The 18007-nt window shown below is 40.3% G+C and overlaps 1 protein-coding gene across 1 annotated transcript in view; it reads right to left on the bottom strand.

Moving 5' to 3' along the window:
* The window catches only part of bltp3a (bridge-like lipid transfer protein family member 3A), a 153297-nt gene that overhangs the window by 86778 nt on the left and 48512 nt on the right, over positions 1–18007 (bottom strand). Inside the window, exon 2 of the mRNA XM_078546733.1 lies at positions 1044–1206. Within this exon, the coding sequence (XP_078402859.1) occupies positions 1044–1206 (163 nt within the window). The remainder of the gene's footprint in view (positions 1–1043; positions 1207–18007) is intronic.

Raw genomic sequence — 18007 nt, forward strand, 5'->3', positions numbered from 1 at the left:
TGGTGAAGGCAAGTCTATTCCATCCAACAGTACCTGTCACAAGAGGTAAGCTGTTACAGTGAACTGGAGAATTCAGATGATGAAGTGCTACAGGATCACTTATGCCATCATCATAACATTATGGGCAGCAACTTCCAACTAGTGTTGGAAGGAGATGGCCTGCAGCAATTAGAAGAAATAAATACATATATACTTACCTGCCCTTGAAAATTGTGCTGACACTTGTGTTCGCTGAAGCTGCTTGGGGCCTGCATTGAAAAACTCCTCGCAGGCCCCAATGAAGTGCAGCTCTGGCAGATTCAACTAGGTCACGCCCCTTTATTACAGCACTAGCTGCCATAAAGCAGATGGGGGGGTTTCGGGTGGTGAGTGGGGAGGTGGTCGGAGGGGTGGAGGATGGAAGGAGTCTTGTGGGGTGTGTTAGTATGGGTTTTGACAATAGTTACCCAGAAGTTAGAAGAGGTTTTAATTCTTCTAACTTTTTCTGATTTAACTATTGGTCTAACCCTGGCAGAACCATTCAAAGTTGGCAATTTCAACCGCATTTCCCAGAGCAGGGCAATCGTCCAAAGGAAGTGTGTACTTCTGGGCAATTGCCATGCAAACCCTTACCTGGCGACTTACAAGAGGAATTCCCGAGTGCATCTTTGGGATACTCCTCAAAGCTGATGCTGGGGAGCTCAGAGGTTACAGGCCTATGAGACAATCTTCCAGCAGGTAATGCTTTTAGCTTGGCCACACTGCGCACACCAGTGGTCTAGAGTGCAGCCCACTAACTTGAACACTGTTTTATGTCCATGTGAAACCAAATGTCAATCAGGTTGGTTGATGTTCTGAGTAACTTTTTGTTTCTCTGCAGTACAACTGGAATGAGTCAAGATTTTTTGACAACGGTATCACATTGAAAATCACCTCCTTAACTCCCACTACTCTGCAAAAAAAAAAATTGTTGGAGCATGTTCTTAGGAGCACTCAAATTGTTGTCACATGACAGTACTTACACCCAGATAAGTAAAGTAAAGGCCTGAATATGCTCTACTTACCCTAATGGCTGCCTTGTTGCAGTATACCCTGGTTATGGCCAGCCAAGTGGGTAGATCCAGCACATTCTGCAGCACTTCCTCATCCAGTTCCAGATTCGTCAGTTGGCCCTCCCCTTTAAGCGTACTCACATTGATTTTGTCAGGAGAGAGATTCTTTGTAAATCTGAAATGTGAATTCAATAAATGGGTCATATGTTTATTATTTTAATGGCATTGGGCACCCTAAATATTGTTGTCTATTATTTAAAATCTCCACTTCCAAAATGACATGGTCAACATTTATATGGCACTGTTACAGTTGGAAACATGCCAAGAAAATTCACTTGGGAGAGGGGAATGAAGAGAAGGAAAGAGCAAAAAAAGAGTAACAATGAAGAAACAACTTTTAGGCATGGTGAAATAGCCAGGGGAAATGACTGAACGATGTTCCCAAAGACGGGCTTTGAGAATGTTTTTCTAAATGTGGACAGAGAAACTGGGAGTAAGCAGGAACAAACTCCATCCAACTTGATCCCATTTGAAGGCTCACCAAACAAGGCTGGGAAGAGAAAAAAAAGTCACTGTCAGAAAGACCAAGTGATGGTCGAGTGGAATTCAGTGGAGCCTGCTGGAGTTTCAGCTAGTTAGGAGTATATAGAGGGTGGAGATTGAAAGACTGCAAGAAGGACATTGGATAGAATCTAAACGTGACCAAAACAAGGATAAGACTGCAGCAATGTTATGAGCCAGGATTGAGGTGGAAATAAGCAGCTGTGAGGCCTTTGCTTCAGCTCCCTAATCATTTCGAGAAAACACTGACCACATAAAAATGACTTGAAATGAACTTAGAACACACAGTATAACCCACATTGTTAATTCCAGAGTTGAATATTGTTTCCAATTTTGATAGTTCTTTTTGTCTCTTGCAGCATTAACAGCTAAATCAGTCTTAAACCATAATCTACAACACAGCTTGTAAATTGTTTGATGCAACTTGCGAACTAAAAACATGATACGCAGGTAACAAAAATGTAAAAATAACTTTTTAAAACAACATTGGTAATTGTTCAACTGGATTTAAGAATTTTTGCAGCATTAAACATTCTACACAATCAGGTTCCTACATTCCAAGAGCTTAATGCTAATTAATCTAGAAGAATGCATTCCCTGTTTACTCTGTACCCAGTACAGCATTTTGAAAGACAAGAAACTTTTGTCAACTGTGCATGTGATTCCTTGGGTGTTAGTCATAAATCTGTCCAGTAACCACCTTCATTTCAAATAAATACTAATTATTGAGCAACTAGTTCTAGTCAGATTCCTTTCCGTCATAAAAGCTGGCATGCCTTCATTCAATCTTCACTCACGGCACATCAATGCTGAAATCCTCCCCTATGACATCACGTTCTGTCTTTTAACTATTTTTATTGCTCACCAAAAGACAATACTTTCACAGACATCTTAATTTGATAGGTGGCCTTGAGATTCAACGCATCTTGCATCCAATTTGCTGAACTGTCCAACATTTAAAAAAAGAAAAGCATGCATGGATTTTTATGTTGACATGGAGCCAGAGATTTCCAAGCAAACCTCCTTCACCAAACAGGATTTAAATTCTGACTCATCTTAGTGCTTTGTAAGGAGTAATTGATTAGTTTTCTTAAAAGGGACAGGATAGATGAACAGCTAAATATCGAAAATGTTCCAGGATCTGGACTACCTACAGGCAACTGACATAAAAAACAAGTTATCCTACTTATTGTCTCCAAAGATGGATGGATGCCAATGGACTGCACCCAAGGTGTCATTTCTGTATTGAATATAGTCTGTTGCAGCTGTAGAAGCAGATTCGTGAGTGGCAGTCCCTACTACAGTTGACACGCCCGAGGTCAACTGATGTTTTTTTCCGGTGGGTTCTCTTTTCCACCATCTGGTCATTTCTTTCGCCCTCTGCTTTTTCCACACCCTTCCTAACTGCTTGCCTCCAGTCAGAAAGAGTTCTTCCCATGCAATGACTCTGATTCCGGTCAACTTGAAGTCTCAGATGCAGACATCCTTGTACCACAGACGTGGGAGACCTGTTGGTCTCATGCCAATAGCAAGCTCATCATAGAGCATGTCTTTAGAGATGTGAGCTGAGTGGATGACACATAACATTGACTCAATGTGGTAAACAGGCTGGGGATCCCTGTGCGGTGAACTTTCACATTCGACATAGCCTTACCAGGAGATGCCCAATAATCTTCTGAGGCAGTAGAGGTGGAAGTTATTCAGCTGCTTTTCTCGGCTTGTGCAAGTTGCCCATGCCTTGCCACTGTAAATGAGGATGCTGAGAACACAAGCCTAGCACACATGGAGCTTTGTAATTTCAATGAATTTGCTGTTAGTCCACACTCAACTTCTCAACTTTGAGATGATAGCTGTGGCCTTGGCAATCCTGGTGTTGATTTCAGCATCAAGGGACAGGTTGCTGGCAATTGTTGATCCAAGCTATGTGAAGCTGTTGACGGTCTCCATGGTGAGGTTGTCGATGTTAATGGAAATTGGAGTCTCTACTTCCTGGCCCATAACTTTGGACTAACAATCAGCATCAGGAAGATTAAACTCCTTGCAGGCCTTGGAGAAACAATCTACAAGCTGGTGCAAGTGAACTTCAGTATGGGATGCCAGTGCTGCATCATCAGCAAACAGCAACTCACGAACTAGGACATTATGCACTTTGGTCTTGGTGCACAATCTTGCCAAGTTGAGCAGCTTGCCATTGGCTCTATTCTTGCCTCATTTGATACCATCATTTGAGTTGCTGAAAGCATACACTAGCAGGTTGGAGAAAAATATGCCAAAGAGAGTTGTCTCCAGGACGCAGCTCTGCTTTACCCTGATCCTGAAAGCCTCTCATGATGCTCCTTTGTAACTGACGAAACTGCGCACGTTCTCATGGAAAGAAGAAATGACACCCAAGAGTCCAGGTGGGCAGCCCATTTTCTGCAATAGTTTGTTGGGCCTGCCTCTGCTGACAAGGTAGTGAGGTCCATGAAATGAAGTGGTCTGTGCTCAACCTGGCTTGAATACACACAGGCTAGCACAGCTACCAGTGACAGACCCACTACCAAATGTCATTACGATTAATATCCAACCAGAACAATCATTCATGGAGCCAATTATAAACCCGCAGTTTAAACAGTTGTAACAAACTTGATAAAATTGCTTCTGAAGATTAAGACACTGACCAGAAAGGATCTGAACAGTTCTAACAATTTATTCAAGATAGTTCAGCAACACAAAATTCAAATTGTTGCAGGAAGCCAATCTCACGAACTGTTCATTTCCAAGCTTTAATTCTCAAATATGCAACCATCTTGGTTATTAGTACTTGATTGGCTGTGAAAATCCTGGATGGTATGGAAGACGTTATATTAATTCAAGTTTTTCTTCTGCACATAACCTCATCTACCAAACAGATCAACATGCTCCTAAACTGAGCAAAATACATCAGGGTATATCAAACCCAAATATGTTTTCATTACAAAAACCTAAGAAATACAGCTCCCTCCGGAAATTTGTCAGCTGCTTGGAACTGTGGCCCACAGACCAATTCCTCACTTCCATTCACATAACACAACCTATCATTTTTGTGACATTAGAGCTTGAATATTTAGACACCACAGTTTGGCCAGTTATTGCTTGACTTAAAATCTGGCATGGTAGTTACACGTAAGCACATTTATTTATTTATTTATTTTTCAAAGTCCTTCAAACCTAAGCATCAAAAGATTTGGTATACAGGTTAACCCTAGGTTCGAGTTAGGATTGTTATCTGCACAAATTATCATAGGGCCTATGCAGCCACTTTACCATAGCAAAGCCTCATGTCTAATATTGTTAAATACTTATGAAGGTAAACAGAAAGCTTTGAATAAACTAATCTGTCCACATCAGGCTAAAACAGACATGCACCTTCCCCAGGCCTAAATCAATCACCAACAGAAACTATTGTATTGAATACAGTTGGGACAGGTAGGATTAAAATCAGTGAAGAGCAATTGCACATGGGGAATATCAAATGAGCCAAGGTTGAGGATGAAATAGAGTTAATGGTCTGATGAAGAATGGGTGACCGCTTTGCGGAACACCTTCGGTCTGTCCGCAAGCATGACCCATCGTTTGCCATTTCAACACATCATCCTGCTCTCATGCCCACATGTCTGTCCTTAGCCTCCTGCAATGTTCCAGTGAAGCCCAACGCAAACTGGAGGAACAGCACGTCATCTTCCGATTAGGCACTTTATAGCCTTCCAGACTTAACATTAAGTTCTATAACTTCAGGCCATGAGCTCTCTCCGCCATCCTCACCCTTTTTATCCCCTTTCTTCAATATTCATTTTTATTTCACAGTTTCTTTATTTTTTTAATTCACTTATTTTTATTTATTTTCAATTTTTATTCATAGTTTTATCCCCATCTTTTATCCTATTTTCGAACTTTTTTCCCACCACCCTACCCCCACTAGAGCCATCTGTCACTTGGTCATGTTGTTCTTTCCAGAGTGCTTACCCTTGTCCTGCTATTTTCACATTCCACTTTCTTACCTTAATGCTACCATCAGCACCTCCTTTAGCCAGTACCACTACCATTAACACCCCTATGTCCTTTTGTTCACGACATCTTTGTCAATCTCTCTTTTGCCTCACCTATCACTGGCCTTCTATCAAGTTTCACCTGCTCCACCCCCCTTAAATAACATAAATTTCATCACATTTTTACTTCTCTTTAGCTCTGTCGAAGTCATATGGACTTGAAACGTTAACTCCGTTTTTCTCTCCACAGATGCTGTTAGACCTGTAAGTTTTACCAGCATTTTCTGTTTTTGTTTCAGATTTCCAGCATCCACCATATTTTGCTTTTATCTTGAGGATGAAATATCCCAGTTCAAAGACTTCAAAAAAGGGGTTGGTCGCTATAATAGTTAAGCAAGACACCATTCATGGCTATTAAACCACACTGAAGGTCTTCGTGTACATGGTGAAAGGGATTGGTGTACATTTGGAAGGCAATGACAAAAATGAGGCCAAAAGTATTGAAATCACATGGCAGTTTGAGAATGGGTGGTCAAAAATCAGGCTTTATAACAAGGATCACACCATTGAGATTTTATATAAAGGGTGGGGTGAACCTAGTTTTGGTCAAGCTATTATTTCCCTACATTACAGCCAGATTACATTGGTTGTTAAGCACTTAGGAATTTCTGGAGGCCATGAAATAAGTTATCTTAATGCAAGTTCCCTTTTATCTAGTTTAAAAAACTTACATTGGCACACACGCCTTTGTCAGCTCTTTCCATTATAAATTCATATGTTCACATGTAGCGAAACCCACCTACACAACGTGTCAATCTTATTACACCCAATTGTCAGGAACTGGGAAAGGAGGTTTGTTAGTAAATATTTTATTGGATGGCAGCATGGACACTTGCATAGATAGGGGACAGCAAGAGGTTGCAGTCTGATATGGGACATTGAGAGCTGTTGCATGTTTTTTTCAGTCCATTGTGGAGTTTTACTTGGAGCTGGTGCACTTGGTCACCACCTTTGTCCCTTCTGACATGGCGTGCTTGGCCAGTTCTCTGGGCAGCAGCAGGCACACGGCGGTCTGGATCTCCCAGGAGCTGATGGCACTACGCTTGTTGTAATAGGCCAGGTGGGAAGCCTCACCCGTGATGCTCATGGCCTTGGAGGAGATGCTGGTGTCGGGGCGAACCTGCTTCATCACTTCGTAGGTGTAGGTGGAGTAACTCTCCTTCCTCGACCTTCACTGCTTCTTGCCGCCCTTTACTGATGGTTTCTTGAAGGCTTTCTTGGCTCCCTTCTTGGGAGCTGATTTCTTCTCGTCAACCATCTTCAGTTGCCGAATGGCGAGCATTCCCAAATCTCAGTCTTAATCTAGGGCTGGCAGCCAGCCGCTTTGCAGGTCTACTCCCATGCCTTCATTTAGTTCAAATCTGCCTTCATCTCTCCTCACAGGCTGACTGACTACTGGGCTTTTTCTAGTGTCTCTCCCCCAACCCACAACCCTTGACCTGTGAATTTGGAGCGCTCTCACCCTCTGAAACTCAGTCTATTGCAGGATTCAGAGGCCTTGATTGGCCCCTCACTTTCCAACCTTGTCATTCTAGGACACACCTGCTCCCCCCTCCAGTTCGACTGTGTCCAATCAAAGCTACACCTTTTGAGCTCTTGCTTCTCCTCTAATCAGATTCCCTCCCTCCTGCATTCAAAACTCCTCCAATCACAGCTGCATTTTTCCCTGCTCGTTGTCTAGCTGCTTATGCTTTTGCAATTAGGGTTTAATGCTCAGCCCAGTCTCTCCCAGCTCGAGCTTGTGATCGTGTGCGGCCCATTTATTACAGCATATGGGACATGACAGATAGCTGCACAACCTTAGAGGGAACATTCATTATTTTACATGAATGCCCTCTGTAGTATCAACTGCTAATACAAAACCAGAGATGGCAGAAGCCATATCTCAAGTTGATAGAAGTTCAACAAATTTAAAACTAACCATTTATAAAGGTTTTTTTTAAAAAAAGCTCTTACCGACAGAAGCTTCTGAATATTTCCACAGATGTGAGAAAGGTTAAAATGCATACAAAGCATAGTCAATTAAATAGAAATTCAGATGACATCTTTGAAATCTAACTAGCTTAACTAAATTATGACATATTGGCAGAATAAAGGCTTGTGATTCAATGTGGGAGGACCAAAGGTTCAACATGCTCCAGTGTACCACATTGGCTTGCTCCTGGAATTTTAAGAGATTTAGAGTTTAGTACTAGTTGTCAGGCATTTTCCCCAGAAAGGAAATGAACTGAAATGAAGGGATTTTGGATTGAAATAGAAAATGCTGAGCACCCTGGTGGCAGTGGGGAAATGTATTGGCAATATTGCTAACTCATGATATTAGATCAGCAAGATCTCAAATTCTAAACCTCTTCAGTTGCTAGTCAACAGATATCAGGGCAGCACTGGGACGCTGTAATTGGTTTCTGTGTTCCTGAGCCAAGGAAAGAAAAAATGAAGTTCGGATCTAATTATTTTGCTCTCCACAGATTAATAACCTGCAAAATATTCGTTGTTTGGGTTCATGTGGATTTTCCCTGACAACAGTTAGATTTGACCTGATTCAGCCATCTTTGCCCCCAGCTGCCATGTGCGATTTGACCTCTGTGACCTTGTATATATGGAATGCAGAATATACCATATAGTATCTCGTATCCAAGTTATCATGACAGTAGGTACAACCACCACTTGGGTTAGGCTTAAGACCATCATTTTTAGGAAAACGGAAGAAGAAAAAAAGTAACAACTTCCATTGCAAAAACTGGAAAAACAATTTCAGAAACTCTCAATAGCGGAAGGCAAAGAGCAGGCTATTCAATGTTGCTAAGCAAAGATAATCAATTTTTACCCTGTTAAATATTTTAGCTGTGACTTAACGAAGGTAAGCAGCTCTGCATCTCCAGTGAGCATTTCACATAATTTGTTTAGATAAATTATATTCAAACTACCAGTTTCATTAGAGACAAAGATATATGAGCATACAGATATTGAGATGTGGCTTAATACTTAAACCATGAAGTGTGTAACCTGTGATTTGTTTGTTTATAGGGTTGAGTTGAAAATGCACTATCAGCATTTGAATCCCAAGCTGGAAAGAGAAAAAAAAATGGAAATAAGACATTCTTTCAAGTCTGGCACATTCTCGGTTAAACACGCATGCCTAACAGATTATATTCCACATGTGCTCCACCCTATAATGTGAGAGACTCAGTCAGCTGAGGAAAAAGTTCTTCCAACTTAAAAGTAAATGCAATTTGGAGTCACTGTGCTGGAACATCTTGCTCCCAAAAAACATGTACAAATCAATATATAAAGAAATATTCAGTGAGATATCATTGCTCCTGTCAGCTGGGAAACATTAGTGCAGCCAACTGTTAACAGTATTTCTGAAAAACTTTTAAAAGATTTTACCTTTAAAATGGCCCTGAGTATTTCTATGAACAGAACATATGATGTTATATAAATTAAATATATTGTAGGCCTCAAATTCTGAGCACACCAAAAGAATTCCGACACAGTTAAGATTTGACTGGATTAGGGTTTGGGGTAATTCCTCTAATACTGGTAAAGAGTCTGGCAATAAATGGACTTTGCATAAACAAATCGCAAAGGAAGATGTTGTGAGATACTTCTCGTCAAAGTTGAATATTCCAGTTATTAAGTGCCCTAATTGGCACCTGGTGAAAGCACTGACCAAACTCAGAATGGAGGCTGAATGTTTTAGCTGGCAAGCAACTCTAATATGGGATCTAAGATGCAAGTTAACTTAATCTTGTAGCTGTGACAGAACAAAATATTAATTTGATTGTTCAAAATGGCCATTGGGCTTTCCCAATTACTTTCAAGAGGATGATCAGGCAATCCTCTTAACCCCCAGCTGGGTTTTCTCCTTCATTATGTTCTTCAATTCTCTCCTTCCCCCCACCCTCTCACTAGTTTGCAGTACTACAGCATTTTTTCTTCTTTCAATACCCGAGGAACATAACCTGGTCATGCATTCGTTCACTGTTGAGAATTGACTCTACCCAAATTGACTTGTGTTTGCATAACTAATTATGACTACACTTCAAAAGCAATCCATCAATTTATATGTACCAAGGATGTATCATAGCTTTGCATTCATTCACTGTTAAGGAGAATTGACTCTACCCAAATTAACTTGTGTTTGAATAACTAATAATGACTACACTTCAAAAGCAATCCACCAATTAATATGTACCAAGGACGTATCATAGCTTGCCATAAGTTTAACAAAAATGTAAAATACTCCAACTGAACAAAAACAAAACTACTGCTAAAACTCGGCAAGTTAGGCAGCAGCTGCAACAAAAGGGGAGATGTTGATATTTCAGGCTTCATCAGTTCAAAAGCTAACATGTGAAGTCTGGTTACTTCATCTATTAATGTTTGCAAAGCAAATTAGCTTACCATCTGTTTACATTAGATACGCAGAACTTTGTAGTTATCCCTAATTTACAGACTTCAATTCAGTGTACCTTTGCCGCAATTACCAATGTCACCTCATTACAGTGTATTTTAATTCTAAGTGTCAGGCTCCGTAATTGCATAAACTTTTCATTTCAATCATGAACCATTTACTGCCTTGACATTATAGCTTTACTTGCAAATGTTTAAAACAAATATGGACAATTGAAAAATGTGAATATTTTAAAGTAGGTCTGCAGAATTAGAAAATCAATGGCTTTCAAGTTGTGCATTTTAAAAAGTTGTTTCATTAAAGGCTTAGCTCACTGAAAATTAAAATAGACCTTTTTTTGTGTTGTTCCTTCTCCAGCTTGTCAATCCAACATCAATGTTCAAAATTGAGCGACTTTTTCTCACCACATCCAAAGGGCATCTTAATTGCCTGAAAATATTATCCAGTGAGTTTCACCACCTTCCTACCTTCTGCATTTTGTAAATATGTGACATCATTCATGCCAGAAATATGTCCATAAACTTAATGTTCCTGTTGTAAAATAGCTGTTTATTGCTGTCAATTTAAGTTCCTAATGGCTTCACAAATTACAGCCAAAGTCAACATATTCTTAGACCATCCCATTTCACCTGAGCAAGAGAAAAAAAATCAAGATGGTATAAGCCCATCAAAAAAAACTGCCAATTTTTTTAAACTAACCTCAGTTTACATAAAGTATATCTTTACACATTATATATCCAGAAGCGCCTTCTCAGTGATATAAGTTTCTTCTAAACTGTTAGGTAATTTAATAGCTGAAGAAAACATTGGGAGTTAGCATCAAACTATATTTTGAACCTATCAGAATTGAACCATAAGAGGCATTGGTTTTGATAGATTAAATGTTTTATCCGCCCCATCCCTAAATTTTCATAAGGGATAAGAAAGAAAAGTCCAACAGGGCCATGGGGAAAGAGTAGGAGAGTGGGACTATTTGGATAGCTATTTCAAAAAGCTGACACAAATGTGCTGAATCAAATAGCAAGTCTCATGTCGGGGAGGCGAAGGCATAGTGGTATTGTCGCTTGACTGGTAATCCAGAGACCCAGGGTTAAACTCTAGGGACCCGCCATGGCAGATGGTGGCATTTGAATTCCATAAAAATCTGGAATCAAAAGTCTAATGATGACCATGAAAGCATTGTTGATTGTTGTAAAAACCCATCTGGTTCACTAAGGAAATCTGCCATCCTTATCTGGTCTGGCCTACAAGCGACTCCAGACCCACACAATGTGGATGACTCTACACAGACAGCCACTCAGTCGTACCAAAACCCAACAAAGTCCCAGTGGGCAGACCACGCCGCATTGCCCTAGGCACTGGAAATGGAGGTGGCGGCACAAGTGATATACAGTGGGGAGGGAGTTATCCTGGGAGTCCTCAGCATCGGCTCTGGCCCCCATGAAGTCTCATGGCATCTGCAGTCCAGATTACCATGTACTGCCCTCCCTCAGTTGATGAATCAGTGCTCCCCCATGTTGAACACCACTGAGGGTGGCGCAGAATGTACTCTGGGTGGGGGACTTCAATGTCAATCACCAAAATTGACTCAGTAGCACCACAACTGACCAAGCTGGAGATTCAGAGCTGCTTTTCCTTACAGTTTCCAACAGAAACTACTATATCACAGCGAGTGGGGGTAGGAGAGATGTGTACACACCACACACGGCAACCATATTACACGGGCAGCCTGCCCAACTGAAATGGATCATATGCAACAACAGTGCTACAATCCCTGTGGGAGAATCGTAAATCAAAGTAACCAAATTTACCACACAAACCCCAAACGAAGAAATTATCAACAAAATTTCAGTTTTTGTGACTTGTACTTCAACATGAATCAGAATCATTGAATTGAAAATTACGGTTGGCAAAAACTATAAATTACACATGCAAAGAATATCGAGATAAGGATTCACATCACTCCCACACAAATATGGCACTACATGTAATCTCAGTCTTTCCAACTCAGCCTACAGTATGTCAGATCACTCCCTTTTCAAACTCAATGGATTTAATCCTCGAGTCACCTACAACAGTCACTCCACTCCTTCAGAGTTCCCCAGAGACAATCATCACACAAAAGGCACAGATCTGCAGAACCTCCTTCACAAGATCATGAGAGTCTTGGTGACACAGATTCCCCAAGGTTAATAAACCTCATTAAAATAGCCTGGTCGGTTCTGGCAAAACTGAAGCATTGCAGGAGAACTGCCTAATTCACAATCCCTGATCTAACCCGGTCTTCCGTTTTCTGTATCAATTGTATTGCACAGCTCCTTGTAAATGTGCTGTGTTCTTACCATGCTGCAGCACTCTAGACAGGTAACTTTGTAATATGTTTATTCACTGGTGCTTTTAAGCAATAAATGCCATGAACAACATGTTCCCCTTTAAACTAATGCTCACAAAACAAAAGCAACACCATTATCAATCTCTATTCTAAACAAGCTATGGATTGAGAACATACCTAGTGTAATTTTTTGTTGTTATGCAAACTGTACAATGCAATTCCTGCACTTCATGATTGACTGACGTACTTCTATCAGTAATTTTAAGTGCAGTATAAATCACAAATGCCATTAAGTAATCTAACATCACAGCAGTTTATTCTAGGATAGGAATAATATAAACAAGCTGTTACAGCCTGGTCTCTCTTAGATCCCTTCTGAAGGTCCAGAAACAGAGAATGGAATGAGGAAAATAAACTGTTAGGAAAACAAAAAATTCAAAAATGCAGCTGTAACTTATCAAAACAGCAAACCAATTATATCCATTTTATCATAATCTTTAAAATAGCCACTTTATTAAATCTTATTTATTACCCTTGCTGCCAATCCTTTGAGTTCCTCCAATGCTCCATTTCTAAATGAATCCTTGCTTCTACAAACAAAATTGTACATGCAAGGTCAAACTTACAGGATATTGCTGCCTATTGGTTCAACCGAAACCCAAGTTACTGTAGGCCCAAGTTCTCATGATCTCCTGAACTTCAAAAAGAAACAGGTCAGACTGTCTTTTAGCCAACAAGCTAATTAAACAGCTTTATTAAGAATTGACAGCAGTTGCAAAAGGAATAACGGCAGCTGACATTATTCAAGCTTCCGGAACTTGCTGTCTCCACAGGTTTAAAAAAAAGTGCAGTACTCAACTACGGATACCAACTTGGACTAGAATCTGCACTGTAACTCAAACAATGCGGAGGCTTGCAATGGCCCAGAACTCTAAGAGCTAACCCGACATGAGCTGCAGTACACGAATAGGACTGCCCAATGCTGCATGCCACTAAAAGATATCCTGCTTATACGCTTCCAATTAGAAAAGCGACATTTAGGAAAGCAGAAAAACCTGCCGTGTCATTGGATCTCACTTACTGAATTAATACAATGGCTTCCTGAACTCCTTTCCATCCCAGCACCTCTGGTGCAAAACTCAGCCATTGGCATGAATAAGTGATAATTCATTTAATCTGAGAAACTTCAGGAGAAACCAAGCAATATTTGTTGCCCGATTCATACTTGCTTTGCAATCAATAGAGCTGTGACTAGAAAGTGATATCTGGCATACCAAATATTGAAGCACAATCTTTCCCTGCCAGGTAACTAGTTAGGAGTAACAGAATACAAACTTTACTGTGACATGTCAGTTAATAAAAATATAACCTTAATATCGGGCAAATAAGGCAACTGTTGCAATGTAAGTGACAAATCCCATTATTCTTCATCTTTTGGAATGAAATACAGAACTTTCTTGGAGAGTAGGCAAAAACTTCTGAAGTTGTTACCAACCCAGTTCAACAAGGAGCTACACCGATGATAGAGTTCATTCTCCTTCAGTGAGATTACTACAGCGTCTCTACAATAAACCAGAAGTTAGATATACTTCATGCAAGTCAATTGCGGTTATATGGAGATTGCAGTCTACCAGAGGTAAGTACTACATTAACATACAGGCTGCATTTAGAGAAAAACTACATTGGAGGTGCAACTGATTCTCTTCCCTCTGGGGTGGGTGGGAGGGTCGAGTATAGGAACACACATTATTTGTGTCAATCCAAGACAGGGACTTGCTACCCATTTTGCCCTATAATTTTCAACTACAGAACATCTGTGCATTTTCAAATGGATGAAAAATGGGTCAAGAATTTAAAGCGCCTGGTACACTTCTTTACTAAGTTAATTCTAACCAACAAGCAACTGAATGACTATTTGCAAAAGTTTTTCTGAATTGGAGACAAGCCGAAACACACAAGATGGGAGGCTGTAAAATTGTACTGAAACTAATTGTATGGATTTGCTACTAAAAACAAAAAGGGGAAGGGTCACAATTAATCTCTATTTTTTGTATGGCTGGGGAAGCAATTATAGTTCGATGTCAAGGTTAACAACCCATTCAACAGCTTTAGCTGGTGCAGTATGAATGGTTGTGATGCCACAGGAATGGATCTCTCAGGGGTAGATGTTCAGTATATGGGTGATGGTCTGACTTGGATGGCCAAAGTCACAACTGGAGCTGTTTCTCATGTCCCACTTAGAATAATGGGCCTGGAAAGAGAATAAAACAATTCGGAGAAAGACATCACATCCTTCAAAATGGTTACCCTGTAGAATTTGTGCATCAAATTTCAAGTGTCACACAATCAAGACATAGGAGATCAGAAACTGTTTAAAATCAAAACTTACTTTTTCACTTATTTAAAAAGTGGACTTTGCTGAACCAAAGGATGGGCTACAGGTCACATGATTCACAAGTTGGCTACAGTTTCTGGAAATTTCTAACAGCAGTTACAGGACAAGCGCTCAACTCTCATACTTGTGGAATCTCACACCTCTCATTGTGGGGACACATTACAAGCAATTAAACCAGGGACTAGCAATCTCTCCCCCCAGCCTGGTCCAATAATGAAGGGAGATCCATTGGAACTCTTTATATCTGCAGAGGCGCTAATAGCCACCATCTATCTCCTAAAATGAACAATGGATTTTGACCAGAGGCATAAAAACTCCTTGCTGGTCTGCAACTGACTCATTAATGGGCAACATCACATGACCTAAGCTTCTGGCCTTTGGAAAGTTTTAATACTATACTACTAGACTCGCAACTCAGTCTGCGGTTTAACATCCAAAGCACCACAGCAGGACTCCAGGCTGACTAACAGCTTGCATCAAGTCTCAGCTTCTTCAAAACCCGTTTCTCTGGAAGATTTCTACCATCACCTGCTGAACAGACCAAGTCTCTGTATACCAAACTCATCTCGCTGCATCATCATAATTCTGTAGCTCCTGCTTCAGCTAGCTGAACCTGCCTGAACAGTAATTCCTCTATGAAGGAATCCTCACTGGATTCTAACTTTCTGGACTCAATTGATATCCATAACAATTAATATCCATAACAATTGATATGCATATCTGCAGTTCTTCTTCTTCAGTTATTCATGATTGTAAAAACTCATCTTTCAATCTTGTGTATGCATGTGTATGTGTGTGTGTGTGCAAGAAGTTGTGGCTAACCCCTGGGTTTGAATGTAGGAATAAACAATACTTTTGATTTAACTTGCTGCAAGTCACTTTAAGAATTGATTGAACAAACTAAAGGGTTGGGGGGGAATATGACAGAGCTCATTCCAAAAATTAAAACATCTCTGCTTACAAACAGACAGTGAGAAAATAAAGCAATTCAGGTTTGCTTCTCTCCCCTGTCCATAACACAAGTGAAATTTGGCAGACATTCCAGCCTTCAAGGGAAAAGAGGTGTGCACAAATCTTTCAAAGGACGCATAAAAAACCTAACATTTTAAATATTCTGAGAAACTTCCTTTAATGATCAACATACAGTTCATTACATTTGTCCTTCATACGTGAAGAACATTTTGATAGTGGCTTGCATCCACGCACATCAACTTTGCGACCCTTTGTGCAGTGGTTAACTGTTCGCCACATATTTTACGATGCTCGTTACGTGCTGGTACAGAAGTGTTGTTTCCCTGTTTGTTGTGCCACTTTGTTTGAAAAGATGTTTGCCTGCAAATAGCAAGGCACATGGGGAGCTTTATTGGAAGTCAGCCAGCCTCCAATATGCCAGAGATTGGCAGATTTATGACCCTGGGAAATAAATAAGAAGACAGGAAGAAAACAGAAGTCAACTACAAGCACATGCACAGAAAACAAAAACTTGAAGCAGTTGATATTTAAATGGTATCCATCTCGAGTGTTAAAAGTTAATACAGATTCTACTTTCAAGTGAGAAAGTGGGTTGATACTTGTGAAAGAAAATGCAACAGGATTTGGGAGAAGGACAAGATGGGTAGGTGAGCACCAGCACAAGTTCAATAGACCAAATAGCAGTAAACTGTTATGATTCTACAAATGATTTTGCCAACTTGCATCCAAGTTTTGTGTACAGGTAAGTGAGCTGTACAGACAAAGACAGACTTGCATTATTAGTGTTTTGTCAAGCCTTGCAGAAACATCTTCAAATTTACATAGCATAATCACTCATTTTGGAAGGAGGCCCAGAAGGGGGCCACAGAATGGAAGGGAAATCTCTCTTGACTCTCCAAGTCACTCACCATTCTGACTTGGAAATATATTGCCGTTCCTTCACTGTCACTGGGTCAAAATCCTGGAACTCTTCCTAACAGCACTATGGATGTACCTACACCACATGGACTGCAATGGTTCAAGGCGGCAGCTCACTACCACCTTCTCAAGGACAACTAGGGGTGGGCAATAAATACTGGCCCAGCCTGCAAATCCCACAGCCCATGAATGAATAATAAAAAAAAATAGGCAGAACGGAATTAAAAAATGGACCCAAAAAAGCAATTGGAGAAACATCTTCAGGAGGCTTTTGAAACAGGGATGTTGGATGCAAGGTGGAAGGATTTTGCAATGATAATCCAGAAGGCAGGGGTGTAATGTTGAAAGAGCAGCTCCAATGCAACTTTTCACAGCTTTTAATATGTTTGAAACCAAGGTGTCGAATCTTGCATCGAGCTCCTTAAGAATGAATAAAGCTTCCCCCCACCCGCACTAAACTTCAATCATTATTCACCTTTGTTGTAAATTCATCCTGTTTGCCTAATTAAAGTTGGTTTGCTTTCCTCTCTCAAGCTGCCTTACAACCTGCTCACCACCATGCTGCCAGCTTTCCATGACACCACTTCTGCCAACATCTCCGGGAATATGTCTAGCTAGAGTTAGCAACCCCAAATTGGCCTTTAAAATGCGATGAGCCATCTCCTTGAGCCACTGCAGTCCATATGAAACAACTGCCAGAGTGCTGTTACTTAAGGTTTTCCAAGTTTGGCCTAGTGATTATGAAATAACAGTGATATTTATCCAGGTTGGGATGGCATGTGGCTTGTACATGATTGTGTCCAATGCGCCTACTACCCTCATCTTTCTAGAAGGTGTCCAGAATGCTCCTGTTAAAGATTCTTGTGAAAAAAGCAAAAATGAAAATAAGTTGCAGCACTTTTTATTCCACAAGAAAGTCTTATGAGCTTTCAGTTTAACAATGTTTTTAAACTTTGTTTCTATAAAAACTGAAATGTAGAAAACTAGTTCGAGTCAGCTGTGCATTGCTGCAATGTGATTTGACATGCCAAATCTCTTAAATTGTTAATTACTGCAGTTCACATATCACACTTAAATGTCAATGTACAAGTTGAGAAAAAAAGGATGTGTGCAGCTTGACAGAATGTTCCAGTTCTCTTGGACTGTACACCTTGTGTTATCAACTCAATGTGCTAAGTATTAGTAACATGCAGCATCTACTTGAGGTTTAAGTCTCAAAGTAATAACTGAAGGCCAATTTAATAGAAGCTAATTAGTCGAGTAGTGACCTGTGAATACCAAAGTTAAATTGACAATCATTTTAGATTTTATTTA

Source organism: Cetorhinus maximus, chromosome 8, assembly GCF_964194155.1.
Source record: "Cetorhinus maximus chromosome 8, sCetMax3.hap1.1, whole genome shotgun sequence".
Lineage (NCBI taxonomy): Eukaryota > Metazoa > Chordata > Chondrichthyes > Lamniformes > Cetorhinidae > Cetorhinus > Cetorhinus maximus.